We start from the raw sequence: 17,166 nt of genomic DNA, 5'->3' as shown, positions 1-17,166 counted from the left end.
AGGGAGAGAAAGAGTATGAGGGTCAGATGTAACAGAGAGGTTAGAAAATGAGATGCAGGAGATTACATTTTGTGAAAAATCATTATTCAGTCTTCAAAAATCCGCTCTCCAAATGAATTCAAGAGGATCAAACTGTTTTCCGATATTTTCCATACCAAGAACAGTACTACATCCCAATTTCAGTGAGGTCAGCAATCTACTGCACACAAAAATACACTCCCTCTCCTCTGACCTTGTACCGTAGCTCCAGGCAGTTGAGTGCGTCGGGGGCGTGAGGATGGAAGGTCTCCGGGAGGAAGCGCAGGGCGAAGGTGAAGTTAGGGGCCAGAGAACTGTCTCCATGAAGACTGTACTGAAGAGCCTTACTCAGGATGGAGTTCAGGACCAGAGGAGTCAACAGCTCTCCAGGAGTCTGACCACTGCCCATCTGATGGAGCACACAGGGATTACATATGGACAAAACAGACACAGACCCACCCCAGACAGATAAAACAGACTGAATAGACAAAACACACAGCAAATACACACCCAGGCAAAACAAACACACAGAAAAAATACCCCAGGTACATGAAATGCCCACCAAACAGTGCCTTCAGAAAGTATTCACACCCCTTGACATTTTCTACATTTCGTGGTGTTACAGCCTGAACAAAACGTGTTACATTGAGATGTATGTAGGCGAGTGACAAACAACAATACTCCATAATGTCAAAGAGGAATTATGTTTTTCATTCATTCAAATTGAAAAGCTGAAATGTCGAGTCAATAAGCAACCCCTTTGTTATGACAAGCCTAAATAAGTTTGGGTGTAGAAATGTGCTTGACGAGTCACATAAGTTGCGTGGACTCACTTTGTGTGCAATAATAGTGTTGAACATGATTTTTGAATGGCTACCTCATCTCTGTACCCCACACATACAGATCATTGTAAGGTCCCTCAGTCAAGCAGTGAATTTCAAATACAGATTCAACCACAAAAAATATATATATTTTCCAATGCCCCGCAAAGATGGGAATCTATTGATGGGTAAAAATGTAAAAAGCAGACATTGAATATCCCTTTGAGCATGGTGTAGTTAGTGTCTCAATACACCCAGTCACTACAAAGATACAGGTGTTCTCCCAACTCAGTTGCTGGAGAGGAAGGAAACCGCTCAGGGATTTTAATGGCTGTGATAGGCGAAAACTGAGGATGAATCAACAACATTGTAGTTAGTCCACAATACTAACCTAAATGACAGAGCAAAAAGAAGCAAGCCTGTACAGAATGAAAATAGTCCAAAACATGCATCCTGTTCACAATAAGGCACGAAAGTAAAACTGCAAAAAAATTGGCAAAGAAATTTACTTTATGTCCGGAATACAAAGCATTATGTTTGAGGCAAATCCAACACAACACTGAGTACCACTCTTCATATTTCCAAGTATGGTGGTGGCTGCATCATGTTATTAGTTATGCTTGTAATCATTAAGGACTGGGGAGTTTTTTAGGATAAAAAGAAACAGAATGGAACAAAGCACAGGCAAAATCCTAGAGGAAAACAGCAGGACAATGACTAAAACACAAGGCCAAATCTACACTGGAGTTGCTTACCAAGAAGACAGTGAATGTTTCTGAGTGGCGAAGTTACAGTTTTGAAAATAATAATGGTCAAATGTTGCACAATCCAGGTATGGAAAGCTCTTTGAGACTTACCCAGAAAGATTCACAGCTGTAACCGATGCCAAAGTTGCTTCTGACTCAGGGGAGTGAATACTTACGTAAATGAGATATTTCTGTATTTAATTTTAAATAAATTAGCAAACATTTCTAAAAACATGTTTTCACTTTGTCATTATGGCGTATTGTGTGTAGATGGGTGAGAATTGTTTTTGTTTGAATGATTTTTTATTCAAGCCGTAACAAAATGTGGAGTAGGTATGAATACTTTCTGAAGGCACTGTAGGTAAGACTACTCCCATAGCTTCACTTCACCTTTTCAAAGATCAGGTCACTGAGAGACTGGGCGAACTCCCCGTCCTCCATGAGCAAGAAGTGCCTGAGGGCCTCAAAATGCCTTTCCACTCCAAGCTCTACGAAGTAGTAGTCCACCACCGCCTTGTTCACCAAGGATACACTGAGAGACAGAGAGAAGGGGGGGGGGTTAACAGGAGCACCAAACAGTCTGTGATAGGCCCACAGAGAGACGTGAACTCCTTCTTCCCTAAAAAGGCAACACAAACTCACTGTGTGATCAGTGGGGTGGTGACAGAGTGCTTCATGAGGACGGGCAGGGAGACCATCCCACTAAGCTGCACCACCGTGGTGTCTGTGGCCCTGCGGAGCGATGGGTCCACCGGGAGGCCCCAGGGGCCCCGCGTCACCTGATGCAGGGGGTGACACTCTGGGGCCAATGCTGTGGAGGGGACACAGCATGCAGAAACATACAGTGAGATTCTAATTCAAACGTTCGTTATATTAATGTACCATTGCCTGATTGCACCTTTCAGTCATGGTTGTGTTTTCAGTTGGATGGTATATTATACATGAATCATGTGAACATCTTAGTTTAAAAAGCTGCTTTACATTAGTGTTGTGCAACTGATCCGAGTACCACGGTGTTATTTTCGACTAGAGCAGTCTATTCCTGCCACCGTGTGACGCAATGACTTGGGACTATCATGAATGTGTGCACTATGCAAACACAGGGTGTGTGAAGTGCCCTCGACTGCATTATACAGTATTTGTACGTGCAGGCCTGTGTGTGTTTGACGTGACTCACTCATGAGACCGTAGCAGTCCTCGTACTGCTCCACCTGGTACTGAGCAGCCAGGGAGCGGAGGTACTCCCTCTCTGAGCTCTCGCCTGGGGACAGAGCCAAGCCCGCTGCCCAGGACGAGATGCCCTCGGCCAGCCGCTGCTGCTCCTGCTGCTCCAGGGTCCTGGCGTCGTATTCATTACCAGTCTCCTTCACCTTACAGCCCCCTCCCAGGGCAGAGTCTGAGCTGTGGCCGTAGATACTGCCAGGGATGGGGGAGGGCAGAGGGTTTACACCGGACACCTTACAGCCCCCTCCCAGGGCAGAGTCTGAGCTGTGGCCGTAGATACTGCCAGGGATGGGGGAGGGCAGAGGGCTTACACCCGACACCACACACCCTGTGCCCAGTGTGGAGTCTGAGGACTGTCCGAAGTTGCTGCCGGGAAGAGGAGGGCGAACGGGTTCAATCCCAGATATCACGCACCCTCCGCCCATCGCTGAATCTGACGAATGGCCGTAGTCACTTCCGGGTATCGGAGAAGGAAGGGTTACCGTTCCTGACACCACACACCCTCCACCCAGGGTTGAGTCTGAGGCGTGTCCAAAGTCACTTCCAGGTAGAGGAGCATGAAGGACTTCAACCCCAGAGACAACACACCCTATACCTAGTGTGGACACAGAGGAATGGCCGTAGGTGCTACCAGGTAAAGGGGAGAGTACTGGTTCTGTGCCAGACATCACACAGCCTACTTGAAGTGTGCAGTCTGAGGCGTGACCATGCTTGCTCCAGCGTGGTCGGGAGGGCTCTGCGTCCAACACAAACTCACCCGCCTTGAAGTGAGTGTCGGATGAGTGACCGTGGATGTTTTGGGTGTGAATGGAGGCGACCTCTTCTGACATGTGCTCCCCGACCTTGATGTGAGAGTCCGAGGCATGACCGTGAATGTTCTGGGTGAAAAGGGAGGCGACCACTTCTGAAACATGGTCTCCAACTTTAATATGAGCGTCAGATGCGTGACCGTGAACGTTGGCAGTCGGAAGAGGAGCAGTCACCTCCGAAACAAACTCTCCTACCTTTATGTTAGCATCAGATGAGTGACCATGAACGTTGGCGGTCGGAAGAGGAGCAGTCACCTCCGAAACAAACTCTCCTACCTTTATGTTAGCATCAGATGAGTGACCATGAACGTTGGCGGTCGGAAGAGGAGCAGTCACCTCCGAAACAAACTCTCCTACCTTTATGTTAGCATCAGATGAGTGACCATGAACGTTTTGAGAAGGGAGAGGGGCTTCCACATCTGAAACGTGCTCTCCGACTTTAATATGAGCATCTGAGGCATGGCCTTGAATGTTGGCAGTAGGAAGCTCGTACACACTGGAGGGTCCAGAGAGGGAAGGGGAGGCCTGTCCTGGGTGATACCCACTGTCATGGCCCTGCTCTGGGGTGGAGGAGGCAGAAGCCTCCCTGAGAGAACCAGCCATCTGTTCCTCTGCTCCAACACAATCTAGTTTCTCCATCTCAGCTGGCTTCATCTCCACCAGGCATGATGCCTCTACAGTCCCTTCAGCCTCTTTTACGGTGCCCCCTGGAGGTGGTGGGTCTTCCGTATTCTCCTGCCTGCTGTCCATCTGCTTTGACTCACTTCCATCCACCAGCTGGACTGTGGTCTGGGAGGGGTGTCCGTGGACATTGGCTGTGTGGAGAGCCAGGGGCACATCAGAGAAGTACTGGCCCAGGGGGATGCTAGATTGGGAGGCCTGGCCGTGAGGACTGGGCCTGGGGAGGACCTCAGCTCCTGACACAACACACCCTACACCCATAGTGGAGTCTGAAGAATGGCCGTAGGTACTTCCGGGTAGCGGAGACGGGAAAGCTAAAGTCCCGGACACCACACACCCCATACCTAGAGTGGACTCAGGGGGACCGGTTGGGATGTGAGGATGAGCCACGTCTGGCTGTACCACAGGACCCCAGCGAGGTCTAGCCAGGGCCGGGGCCGTCACTCCCTCAAGGGGACTGTAGGGGGCACTAAAGTCATAGTCTACGGGTTTATGAGGCGCAAGAGCCTCCGGGAGGTCCGACCCAATTTCCTGTAGGGCCTGGTCCACTTGCAGGCTGTCGGCCGGCTTGGGCAGGAAGTCATTGGCGTCGATGTGCTCTGTGACAAGGGCGAGGTCGAGTTTCGTGGTGGGGAGTGCTGGGGGAGTGGATTGGTGGTGAAGGGGGGCCTGGGTTGGCTCCTCACAGGGCTCCGGGGATAGGGACTCCTGTACAAAACAGGGGCAGGAACAGCAAGGTTAGGGCACAGAGCAGAGATCACACACTTCCAAGCTTCAAGCTTACACTTCCATGAGTGGATTGGCAAGGCACTTTTTCATAGGCTGTATTTATTTGACGCTACGCCACCACACACACTTACACACCTGTGTTAATGGTTGAGTGGTCTGAGCTGGAGCTGGCTGTAGTATTTCCAGAGGGGGTCTCTGCCCTCCGACAGGATACTTCTCCAGAATAGCCTGGGGGTTTAGATAAGAATAGTACATTACTGCATCATCACCACAATCATATTAAATCAACATCAGCATCACAATCATATTCATCAACATCATATGAAACCACACCGCCAAAACACGATTCACACTAGTGGTCTTCACAGATCCACCTGTACCCAAAAACCCGACCTGAACCAGAATTGTAAATAATGTCACGGGTCTGGGTGGGGTCTGATATGATTGTCACGGGTATCTGTAATTAAAACTGACCTGTCCGGAAGGGCCCGTACAGATCAAAACATGACTGCTGCAGGAGAGAGACAAATTGTATAATTTATGCTGCTGCTCTTTCTTATCACAAGAGTGGAGCATGTAGCTTGTTGTTGGCCAATCGTAAGTCCTCAAAGAGGCAATAGGCTACAGTCATAGAACCTTGCTCCGTGTGGCAAAAGTGAGGAGAGATCTAATCCATGGAAAATGGAATTAAAAGTTAAAAGACAAGGACAGGCTACAGCGACCAAGAGCCAACAGGCAGGCTTCTACTTAATATTCTGAATGGAGTTGGTGTTATTTGTAACTGTAGGATCAGAAAGCGCTGCAGCCTCAATTAGCCTAGCTAGCTAGTCAGCTATTAATCTACTATAGTTGGAGTCGACTTGGTGTCTCGTCTCTCCCTCCCTCCCTGCTCCCCAAGTCCCTCGCTCACAGTATGGCCCTCCCCCGCCTGCTAGAGCTGCAACTCTCCCTCCCTCCCTGCTCCCCAAGTCCCTCGCTCACAGTATGGCCCTCCCCCGCCTGCTAGAGCTGCACCTCTCCCTTCCTCCCTGCTCCCCAAGTCCCTCGCTCACAGTATGGCCCTCCCCCGCCTGCTAGAGCTGCACCTCTCCCTCCCTCCCTGCTCCCCAAGTCCCTCGCTCACAGTATGGCCCTCCCCCGCCTGCTAGAGCTGCACCTCTCCCTCCCTCCCTGCTCACCAAGTCCCTCGCTCACAGTATGGCCCTCCCCCGCCTGCTAGAGCTGCACCTCTCCCTCCCTCCCTGCTCCCCAAGTCCCTCGCTCACAGTATGCCCCCCCCCCCCCCCCCCCCCCCCCCGCCTGCTAGAGCTGCACCTCTCCCTCCCTCCCTGCTCCCCAAGTCCCTCGCTCACAGTATGGCCCTCCCCCGCCTGCTAGAGCTGCACCTCTCCCTCCCTCCCTGCTCCCCAAGTCCCTCGCTCACAGTATGGCCCTCCCCCGCCTGCTAGAGCTGCACCTCTCCCTCCCTCCCTGCTCCCCAAGTCCCTCACTCACAGTATGGCCCCCCCCCCCCCCGCCTGCTAGAGCTGCACCCCACCCTCCCTCCCTGCTCCCCAAGTCCCTCACTCACAGTATGGCCCCCCCCCCCCGCCTGCTAGAGCTGCACCTCTCCCTCCCTCCCTGCTCCCCAAGTCCCTCGCCCACAGTATGGCCCTCCCCCGCCTGCTAGAGCTGCACCTCTCCCTCCCTCCCTGCTCCCCAAGTCCCTCGCTCACAGTATGCCCCCCCCCCCCGCCTGCTAGAGCTGCACCTCTCCCTCCTCTCATGCTGTATCAGCGCCGGTTAATAAAGTAGCTTAAATGACGTCGCTGCTGCTTCCCTCACTCGGATTGTATTGGACCGGGTCTGCAGCCGATCAGGTCTATAACGGAACGGGTCTAGTTGTATTCGGGTCCGTTCTGAAAGGGTCTCTATATCTTAAAAATGTATTTATGCATATCAGGTCCGGGTGGGAAAGGCCCAGGCCCGGGACCTGCGATGACCTCTAATTTACACCCTTCTAAGTAACCTCCGTCGAGAGACAGTGTGTGTATAAGAGAGAGTACTACTGACCTCAGTCTCCTGTTGGTCTTGCTGTAGGAACTGGGCCCGGGAATCGTCCAGTCTCATTCGCTGAACCCTCCACATGGCCCGCCACTCCCTCTTGGCCGCCTCCTCTGATAGGTGGCTGTACTGGGCAATCAGTTCCTTCCTGAGGACCAGGATGCATTGTTATCTCAGGTTATTTAAGGGTCAGGTTTCACCCAACTCAGGCTTGTCTTGAAGATAAGGTTGTGATTTGAGAGAGGGGTGAGAGGAGGGAGAGGTGGTGAAGAGGAGAAGATTTGTGCAACTCTTACTTTTATTATAATAACCAAATCTAAAATTATTGCTGTGTGTGTGTAACGTGACTGTGTGTCTAATGTGGGTATGATGCGGTGGCGCGCCCTAGTGGCCAGACCTGGCTCGGATCTCCAGCTGCTCCTCCAGGGCCTGTAGTCGCTTCTCTCGGTCTCTCAGCTCCCTGGCAAAGCTGAATTCATCCTCCTGCTCCTTCCTCCTGGCTAAACTGTGCCACTGCAACATTCACACATGCACAGACATGGGTTACACACACTCTACAGCTGAGGTAAGAAAACAGTAACACGGCTCTGAAGATAAAAGGATAGTGTTGTGGTCCTAGTTGTGTTCCTATGATGCAAGTTAAAGAGTAATTGTTTGCTTCTCTCTCATTCCTTCCTTCTTTCTCCCTCCCTCCGTCTTTAGCTTGTGAAGATATGAAGGTCAAAAGGAAGACAGTAAAGTGTAACCCTCTCTCTTGGTCTCCCTTTCTCGCTCTCTGTCCCACCTCTTGTTCCTGCTCCAAGTGCTGTCTCAGCTCTTCAAAGCGTTCCCTCTTCTTTGCCTCTTCAGCCAGACGCTGCGACACCTGGCGCCCTGCAGGGGGCGAGAGAGGGAGAACAGCAGGTTGGTTACCCCCTACAGTACACACACAGTACTTGGCCCATTCACTTCCCATTGCACATCTTTGAAGCAATAACTGATATGAGCAGTTTCTTAAACTATGTGAGCGATGATTAGATTTTACACCCTGAGGTGCTGGAAGCTGTTCAAAGATTTTTCTCACTCATATCAGCCCCCCTTCTCCCTGCTGTCTCTGTGAAGAATCCTTAGGGTTATAGAGGGTGATGTGCCAAGTTCTTTTGGGGTGTAATCAGGGTTGTGAGCAATGTTGTAAAGATTGTATGTCTGTACCAGTGTATTGTCTAGGGCCTAACTTTTTTGTATAAACAGACAATTTAATTTTTATTTAACTGGGCAAGTCATTTAAGAACAAATTCCTATTTACAATGGCGGGCTAGGAACAGTGGGTTAACTGCCTTGTTCAGGGGAAGAACGACAGATTTTTACCTGGTCAGCTCAGGGATTCGATCTAGAAACATTTTGGTTACTAGTCCAACGCTCTAACCACTAGGCTACCGGCCGCCCCATAAACAGCCAATGCGGCAGGTAGATAAAAAAAATATATATATATACCTGCCACTGATTTGTTAACGTATATTTTGTATGTTTTGCCATAATTACAAAAACACACAAAAACAGATGAGCATGCTTAGTAATGTATTACAAGTATACCACATACAAGAAGTATGTGGTATATTGATCGATTTAATTTAATATTCTGTGACCAAAGTATTTTAATAAAAATATATATATATTTTTTTAGCTGATTCCTTTAAGGTTACCTTGGTAACAGGATCACTCTAGTTATCATGTGTACCTATGAGAATGTCACCAGTAGAGGCCAACGATGTGTCTTTTTGCTAGCAGTGGGTGCATACTCACACATTGAAAAGCAACTTGGCTATTTACATTGTTTTGTTCACAAGCTAAGAAACACAAGGACAAAGTCTCACTTCAGTACTTTCGAGTAAATTAGACCAACTTGTGCCCATTGCTTCTAAAAACAAATCTTTCAGCTCTCACAGTGTGATTCAGATGCATTTTTTGCATTACTAGATATGAAACAAAAAGGGCAGAAATTGAAAACAGCTACTGCATTTATTTTGCTATAAATCGCACAAATTGTTGACTATTTTTATTAAATGGTCACACTGTAGAGCCCGGAGTGTTACCACGCGCCAACGTGGCTGGTTATTTAAACATTCTTACCCACCAATGCCAAAATCTACCCACGTCTGGCAGGTGGCAGGTTTTAACTTTAGGCCCTGCGTGTGTTACTGTGCGTGTCCCTCACCGCGGATGCTCTCCAGGGTCTTGGCGGCCGACTGCCTGACCTGATTGATCAGTTCCTGGCGTGCCTGCTCTGTGCGCAGGGCCTAGCAACAAAGACAGAGAGAACAGACACAGACCATCATTAACAGAGATCTATCTGCTATCTTCTCCCGCTTCTGCTCTAGCTGAAAAATAGGCCATGGATTTGGACTGTAGATCACTGAGGGTTTCAAATCGAGTATGTGTAAATCAGCTTAATGGTCCATTACTGCCGCTTTCCCCATCTCTGTCATTCCTTCCCTCTCTCTCTCTTCTCCTATCTATGGAAAGCTGAGTCCAAAGCAGAGAAGCGTAGAACAAACATTTTCACACAAATCTCCAATTAACGTCAAAGCCCTACACTTTAAAGCATATTTGGGGTTTAGAAAAGCGCTATAAAAATCCAATGCATTATTAATAGATGTTTTTTCCATTCAAGTTTGAGTTTCATGCATTTCTCAGGATAGTCTTAGGTCCTTGATGATTTGCTGCAGTACCTGTTCCTCCCTGCTGGTGGCGCTGTGCTTGGCGATCCTCTCCATGCGTCCTCGGTACACGGCACAGTCCCTCTCTATCTCCTCTACCTCCTGCAGGGAGAACGTGACAGCGATGCGAGGCACGGGCAGCTCCGACCAGCAGATGTAATGCTGCGGCAGAGAGACAATATCAGACAGCAGTTATAGGTACAGCTGATCCTAGCCTAGATCACAGTTAACTTTGGGCTGCTAGACTGCTCCGGATAGGGGTTTGTGTACGTACAGATCTAGGATCAGCTCAGTCCCTTCCCAAAACCTAACTTTAACCATTAGGAGAAAAAAAACACAAAAAACAATACTTTTCCTGGACACTCATCTAAGGTCTGTAACTCCATCCTAGTATTTATTCTCTGACCCAAGGACTAGAGGTCGACCGATTAATAAGGGCTGATTTCAAGTTTTCATAACAATCAGTAATCTGCATTTTTGGACGCCGATTATGGCCGATTACATTGCAATCCACGAGGAGACTGCATGGCAGGCTGACCACCTGTTATGTGAGTGCAGCAAGGAGCCAAGGTAAGTTGCTAGCTAGCATTAAACTTATCTTATAAAAAAACAATCAATCTTAACATAATCACTAGTTAACTACACGTGGTTGATGATATTACTAGTTTAACTAGCTTGTCCTGTGTTGAATACAATCAATGCGGTGCCTGTTAATTTATCATCGAATCACAGCCTACTTTGCCAAACGGGTGATTTAACAAAATTAACAGAATGCGACAAAAGCACAATCAATATACCAATATACCTAACCATTAACATCAATGCCTTTCTTAAAATCAATACAAGTATATTTTTAATATATTTAGTTAAAATAAATTCATGTTAGCAGGCAATATTAACTAGGGAAATTGTGTCACTTCTCTTGCGTTCAGTGCAAGCAGAGTCAGGGTATATGCAACAGTTTGGGCTGCATGGCTCGTTGCGAACTGTGTGAAGACCATTTCTTCCTAACAAAGATCCTAAAATGAATTTGCCAGAATATTACATAATTATGACATAACATTGAAGGTTGTGCAATGTAACAAAAATATTTAGACTTAGGGATGCCACCCGTTCGATAAAATACGGAATGGTTCCGTGTTTCACTGAAAGAATAAACGTTTTGTTTTTCGAAATGATAGTTTCCGGATTTTACCATATTAAATGACCTAAGGCTCGTATTTCTGTGTGTTTATTATATTATAATTAAGTCTATGATTTGATATTTGATAGAGCAGTCTGACTGAGCGGTGGTAGGCAGCAGCATGCTCGTAAGTTTTCATTCAAACAGCACTTTCCTGCGTTTGCCAGCAGCTCTTCGCAAAGCTTGAAGCACAGCGCTGTTTATGACTTCAAGCCTATCAACTCCCGAGATTAGGCTGGCAATACTATAGTGCCTACAATAGTCAAAGGTATATGAAATTCAAATCGTATAGAGAGAAATAGTCCTATCATTCCTATAATAACTACAACCTAAAACTTCTTAACTGGACATATTGAAGACTCAAGTTAAAAGGAACCACCAGCTTTCATATGTTCTCATGTTCTGAGCAAGGAACTTAAACGTTAGCTTTTTTACATGGCACATATTGCACTTTTACTTTCTTCTCCAACACTGCTTTTGCATTATTTAAACCAAATTGAACATGTTTCATTATTTATTGGAGACCAAATAGATTTTATTGATGTATTATATTAAGTTAAAATATGTGTCCATTCAGTATTGTTGTAATTGTCATTGCTACAAATATATATAAAATGAAATGAAATAAATATGTATATATAAAAAAATCAGCCGATTAATCGGTATCGGCTTTTTTCGGTCCTCCAGTAAATCGGTATCGGTGTTGAAAAATCATAATCGGTCGACCTCTACCAAGGACACAGTATGAGTGTGTAAATGACCCATTACCACAGACCTGGGGACAGCAGATCTTGAGCAGGTTGATGGTCTTCCCACAGACGTACACGTCGTTGGCTATGTGTCGGAGGAAGACAGGCACGCAGTCCTCCACATCACGGGAGATCAGTGTGTAGCCCTGCGCCCAGAAGTGCTTGTCTAGCGGGAGAGAGGAGGGTTGTGAGGTACACCAGGAATTTCTAGGAAAGGAGTTTTTCCTAACCCTATTACAGTGGGGTCATGAGTTTTTCGATGATGGGTGTTTAGGTCCTACTATAGAAAAAACTACTAGTAAATGATAACAGGTTAGATCTGTGTACCCTAATACAAGCACTGGGGGGCATGAATTCACCAGGATTTATTTCATGAAGAAACGAATGAAGAAGCTTGCCATTGCCAAGCAAGCTCCACTGATTGCTTCACTAACTGACTCTTGGAATAGAGCAAGTGACATTAGTATGTCCTTCAAAATCAGGAGTGAGAAACACTAGGAAGGTTCCCTGCAGGCATGATGAAGTGAGCCAGATCAGGTAACAGTCCTCTAGAGCAGGGTTTCCCAAACCCGGTCCCGGGGACCTCCTTGAATGCACGTTTTGGTTTTTGACCAAGCACTACACCGCTGATGCAAATAATCTTGATGACGAGTTAGATATTTGAATCAGCTGTATGGTGCTTGGTCCAAATGCAAAACGTGCACCCAAGAAGGGCCCCGGGACCGAGTTTGGGAAACCCTGCTCTAAACCACAGCAAATCTGAAAGTGATACTGTCGGTCCTTGAATGTGGTACAGGGAATTAGCTCATTCGGAGTGTAGCCCAACCTGAACTCAAACACGGTCAGTCCAACATCTTTACCACAAGAGGGATGAACCTGCTTCATGAGGTTGCTACAATCGACACTGTGCATGCAGAGTACTGTTATCGGGCAGTGTAACGTTCTGACCTCTGAAGCTGAGGTAGTCTTCGTTGACCTGGATCATGAACTCTCCGTACACATCCCGGAACACTCCACTGTACACCCAGTCTGACACAAACCTACACACACAGGGAACAGGATCAGTCAGGAGCACAACCAGGCCAGGGCACGTTGTTTACAAGCATCTTGAAAGCATTTGTGGGGGTGCAGGTTAGCATAAATTCCACGTGGGATAGATCAGTGGACATTGTCAGTGTGAAGGCTGGGATGACTGACCGTGTGTAAGGCTCACAGCTGCTCTTCAGTAGGGACAGCAGCACGGGGTAGTTCTCATTGCTGCAGTTGCTCTGGGCCTCGTTGTACAGGTAGGAGAGCAGCGTCACACCCTGAAGAAGACAAGATACCGGCCGAGTTAAACTATTGAGTACATACACCTCTAAATGGCTGAGGCAAACAGAGAGAGTGAATATGCCGACAGAAATCAGGGTGGTGTGTCGGAGAGGTGTAATGAAACTTACCACAGGGAAGGTAGCCTGGCCCACACCAGATGCCCCATCCACACAGCACAACTCTGACAAATACCTACAAACACAGAAGAAACAGGAGCCTGACTGGGGGACACTAGACAGCGTAACACAGCGTCAATTCCTAAAATCTAGCTATTTAATTGAAAATCAACTATCCTAAACAATGCACATTCAATTGGTTGGAATGCCATTTAGTGAGTACATACAGTCTTGTAGGAATTCAGTGTTGGTTAGATGATCGAGTTTAGGGAACTGTGTGGTGGTTATTGATCTGTGAGTAAGGGTCTTACCTGAGCTGCCGGCCCACCTTGCGGAACAGGAAGCCGATGGTGAGCAGGCTAAGGGTGGGAGGGGTGCTGAGGACACAGGCCCGGTAGTAATGCAGGTACTTACGCAGCCCACCTGTAAACGCCTGAGAGAAAGACAGAGTACCAGTCAAAAGTTTGGACACCAACTCATTCAAGGATTTCTCTTTATTTTTACTATTTTCTACATTGTAGAATAATAGTAAAGACATCAAAAAGTTGAAATAACACATAAGGAATCATGTAGTAAACAAAAAAGTGTTAAATCAAAATATATTTTATATTTGAGATTCTTCAAAGTAGCCATCTTGATGACAGCTTTGCACACTCTTGGAATGCATTTCAATTAACAGGTGAGCCTTGTTAAAAGTTCATTTGTGGAATTTCTTTCCTTCTTAATGTGTTTGAGCCAATCAGTTGTGTTGTGACAAGGTAGGGTTGGTATAGAGAAGATAACACTATTTGGTAAAAGACCAAGTCCATATTATGGCAAGAACAGTTCAAATAAACAAAGAGAAATGACAGTCCATCATTACTTTAAGACATGAAGGTCAGTCAAACCTTAAAATGTCAAGAACTTTGAATGTTTCTTCAAGTGCAGTCGCAAAAACAATCAAGCGCTATGATGAAACTGGCTCTCATGAGGACCGCCACAGGAAAGGAAGACCCAGAGGATAATGTCATTAGAGTTAACTGCACCTCAGATTGCAGCCCAAATAAATGCTTCACAGAGTTCAAGTAACAGACACATCTCAACATCAACTGTTCAGAGGAGACTGCATGAATCACGCCTTCATGGTCAAATTGCTGCAAAGAAACTACTAAAGGACACCAATAAGAAGAAGCCACTTGCTTGGGTCAAGAAACACAAGCAATGGACAGTAAACCGGTTGAAATCTGTCCTTTGGTCTGATAAGTCTTTGTGAGATGCAGAGTAGATGAACTGATGATCTCCACATGTGTGGTTCCTACCGTGAAGCATGGAGGAGGTGGTGTTATGATGTGGGGGTGCTTTGCTGGTGACACTGTCAATGATTTATTTAGAATTCAAGGCACACTTAACCAGCATGGCTACCACAGCATTCTGCAGCGATACGCCATACCATCTGGTTTGCGCTTAGTGGGACTATCATTTGTTTTTCAACAGGACAATGATCCAAAACACACCTCCAGGCAGTCTAGTGGTTAGAGCATTGGGCCAGTTACTGAAAGGTTGCTGGATCGAATCCTGAGCTGGTAAAAACCCGTCGTTCTGCCCCTGAGCAAGGCAGTTAACCCAATGTTCCCGGGTGCCGAAGACGTGAATGTCGGCAGCCCCCGCACCTCTCTGGTTCAGAGGGGCTGGATTAAATGCGGAAGACACATTTCAGTTGAAGGAATTCAGAAGTACAACTGACTTTGAATCCCCCTCTTTCCCTGAATATAAGGGCTATTTGACCAAGAAGGAGAGTGATGGAGTGCTCCACAATCACCTGACCTCAACCCAATTGAGATGGTTTGGGATGAGTTGGACCGCAGAGTGAAGGAAAAGCAGCCAACAAGTGCTCAGCATATGTGGGAACTCCAAGACCGTAGGAAAAAATTTTTCCTCTGAAGCTGGTTGGGAGAATGCCAAGAGTGTGTAAAGCTGTCATCAAGACAAAGGGTGGCTACATTGAAGAATCTCAAATATATCTTAATTTGTTTAACACTTTTACTACACTACCGTTCAAAAGTTTGGGGTCACTTAGAAATGTCCTTGTTTTTGACAGAAAAGCAAAAAAAATGTTGTCCATTAAAATAAAATGAATATTGTAGCTGGAAATGGCAGATATTCCATAAATTATCTACAGTGCCTTGCGAAAGTATTCGGCCCCCTTGAACTTTGCGACCTTTTGCCACATTTCAGGCTTCAAACATAAAGATATAAAACTGTATTTTTTGTGAAGAATCAACAACAAGTGGGACACAATCATGAAGTGGAACAACATTTATAGGATATTTCAAACTTTTTTAACAAATCAAAAACTGAAAAAATGGGCGTGCAAAATGATTCAGCCCCCTTAAGTTAATACTTTGTAGCGCCACCTTTTGCTGCGATTACAGCTGTAAGTCGCTTGGGGTATGTCTCTATCAGTTTTGCACATCGAGAGACTGAAATTCTTTCCCATTCCTCCTTGCAAAACAGCTCGAGCTCAGTGAGGTTGGATGGAGAGCATTTGTGAACAGCAGTTTTCAGTTCTTTCCACAGATTCTCGATTGGATTCAGGTCTGGACTTTAACTTGGCCATTCTAACACCTGGATATGTTTATTTTTGAACCATTCCATTGTAGATTTTGCTTTATGTTTTGGATCCTTGTCTTGTTGGAAGACAAATCTCCGTCCCAGTCTCAGGTCTTTTGCAGACTCCATCAGGTTTTCCTCCAGAATGGTCCTGTATTTGGCTCCATCCATCTTCCCATCAATTTTAACCATCTTCCCTGTCCCTGCTGAAGAAAAGCAGGCCCAAACCATGATGACCAGCAAAAGACCAGTCTCAGGTCTTTTGCAGACTCCATCAGGTTTTCTTCCAGAATGGTCCTGTATTTGGCTCCATCCATCTTCCCATCAATTTTAACCATCTTCCCTGTCCCTGCTGAAGAAAAGCAGGCCCAAACCATCAAAACCACCATGTTTGACAGTGGGGATGGTGTGTTCATTGTGATGAGCTGTGTTGCTTTTACGCCAAACATAACGTTTTGCATTGTTGCAAAAAAGTTCAATTTTGGTTTCATCTGACCAGAGCACCTTCTTCCACATGTTTGGTGTGTCTCCCAGGTGGCTTGTGGCAAACATTAAACAACACTTTTTATGGATATCTTTAAGAAATGGCTTTCTTCTTGCCACTCTTCCATAAAGGCCAGATTTGTGCAATATACGACTGATTGTTGTCCTATGGACAGAGTCTCCCACCTCAGCTGTAGATCTCTGCAGTTCATCCAGAGTGATCATGGGCCTCTTGGCTGCATCTCTGATCAGTCTTCTCCTTGTATGAGCTGAAAGTTTAGAGGGACGGCCAGGTCTTGGTAGATTTGCAGTGGTCTGATACTCCTTCCATTTCAATATTATCGCTTGCACAGTGCTCCTTGGGATGTTTAAAGCTTGGGAAATCTTTTTGTATCCAAATCCGGCTTTAAACTTCTTCACAACAGTATCTCGGACCTGCCTGGTGTGTTCCTTGTTCTTCATGATGCTCTCTGCGCATTTAGGTCAACATTGGATCATTCAGAGATCCTCACTGAACTTCTGGAGAGAGTTTGCTGCACTGAAAGTAAAGGGGCTGAATAATTTTGCACGCCCAATTTTTCAGTTTTTGATTTGTTAAAAAAGTTTGAAATATCCAATAAATGTCGTTCCACTTCATGATTGTGTCCCACTTGTTGTTGATTCTTCACAAAAAAATACAGTTTTATATCTTTATGTTTGAAGCCTGAAATGTGGCAAAAGTTCGCAAAGTTTAAGGGGGCCGAATACTTTCGCAAGGCACTGTACATTAGTCATACAGAGGCCCATTATCAACAACCATCACTCCTGTGTTCCAAAGGCACATTGTGTTAGCTAATCCAAGTTTATCATTTTAAAAAGGCTAATTGATCATTAGAAAACCCCTTTGCAATTATGTTAGCACAGCTGAAAACTGTTGTCCTGATTAAAGAAGCAATAAAACTGTTTACAAACTCAAAATGGCCAGAAAC

General features: G+C 46.2%; 1 protein-coding gene across 5 annotated transcripts in view; it reads right to left on the bottom strand.

Moving 5' to 3' along the window:
- The window catches only part of tubgcp6 (tubulin gamma complex component 6), a 32,755-nt gene that overhangs the window by 6,926 nt on the left and 8,663 nt on the right, over positions 1 to 17,166 (bottom strand). For 3 of the 5 annotated variants that reach the window (XM_020455987.2, XM_031801260.1, XM_020455986.2), the window contains exons 6-20: positions 13,438 to 13,559; positions 13,139 to 13,202; positions 12,897 to 13,006; positions 12,648 to 12,739; positions 11,726 to 11,865; positions 9,780 to 9,929; positions 9,266 to 9,347; positions 7,856 to 7,944; positions 7,469 to 7,584; positions 7,081 to 7,219; positions 5,164 to 5,256; positions 2,763 to 5,007; positions 2,228 to 2,396; positions 1,976 to 2,117; positions 233 to 427 (exon numbers count right to left, since the gene is read on the bottom strand). In XM_020455987.2, the coding sequence (XP_020311576.1) occupies positions 233 to 427; positions 1,976 to 2,117; positions 2,228 to 2,396; positions 2,763 to 5,007; positions 5,164 to 5,256; positions 7,081 to 7,219; positions 7,469 to 7,584; positions 7,856 to 7,944; positions 9,266 to 9,347; positions 9,780 to 9,929; positions 11,726 to 11,865; positions 12,648 to 12,739; positions 12,897 to 13,006; positions 13,139 to 13,202; positions 13,438 to 13,559 (3,948 nt within the window). The remainder of the gene's footprint in view (positions 1 to 232; positions 428 to 1,975; positions 2,118 to 2,227; positions 2,397 to 2,762; positions 5,008 to 5,163; positions 5,257 to 7,080; positions 7,220 to 7,468; positions 7,585 to 7,855; positions 7,945 to 9,265; positions 9,348 to 9,779; positions 9,930 to 11,725; positions 11,866 to 12,647; positions 12,740 to 12,896; positions 13,007 to 13,138; positions 13,203 to 13,437; positions 13,560 to 17,166) is intronic. The other 2 variants (XM_020455990.2, XM_020455991.2) reach the window with 2 other exon arrangements.

The sequence above is a fragment of the Oncorhynchus kisutch genome, linkage group LG22 (assembly GCF_002021735.2).
Source record: "Oncorhynchus kisutch isolate 150728-3 linkage group LG22, Okis_V2, whole genome shotgun sequence".
NCBI classification, from domain to species: domain Eukaryota; kingdom Metazoa; phylum Chordata; class Actinopteri; order Salmoniformes; family Salmonidae; genus Oncorhynchus; species Oncorhynchus kisutch.
Note: the sequence above shows the minus strand (reverse complement) of the source record. Positions and strands in the feature narration are given on the sequence as shown.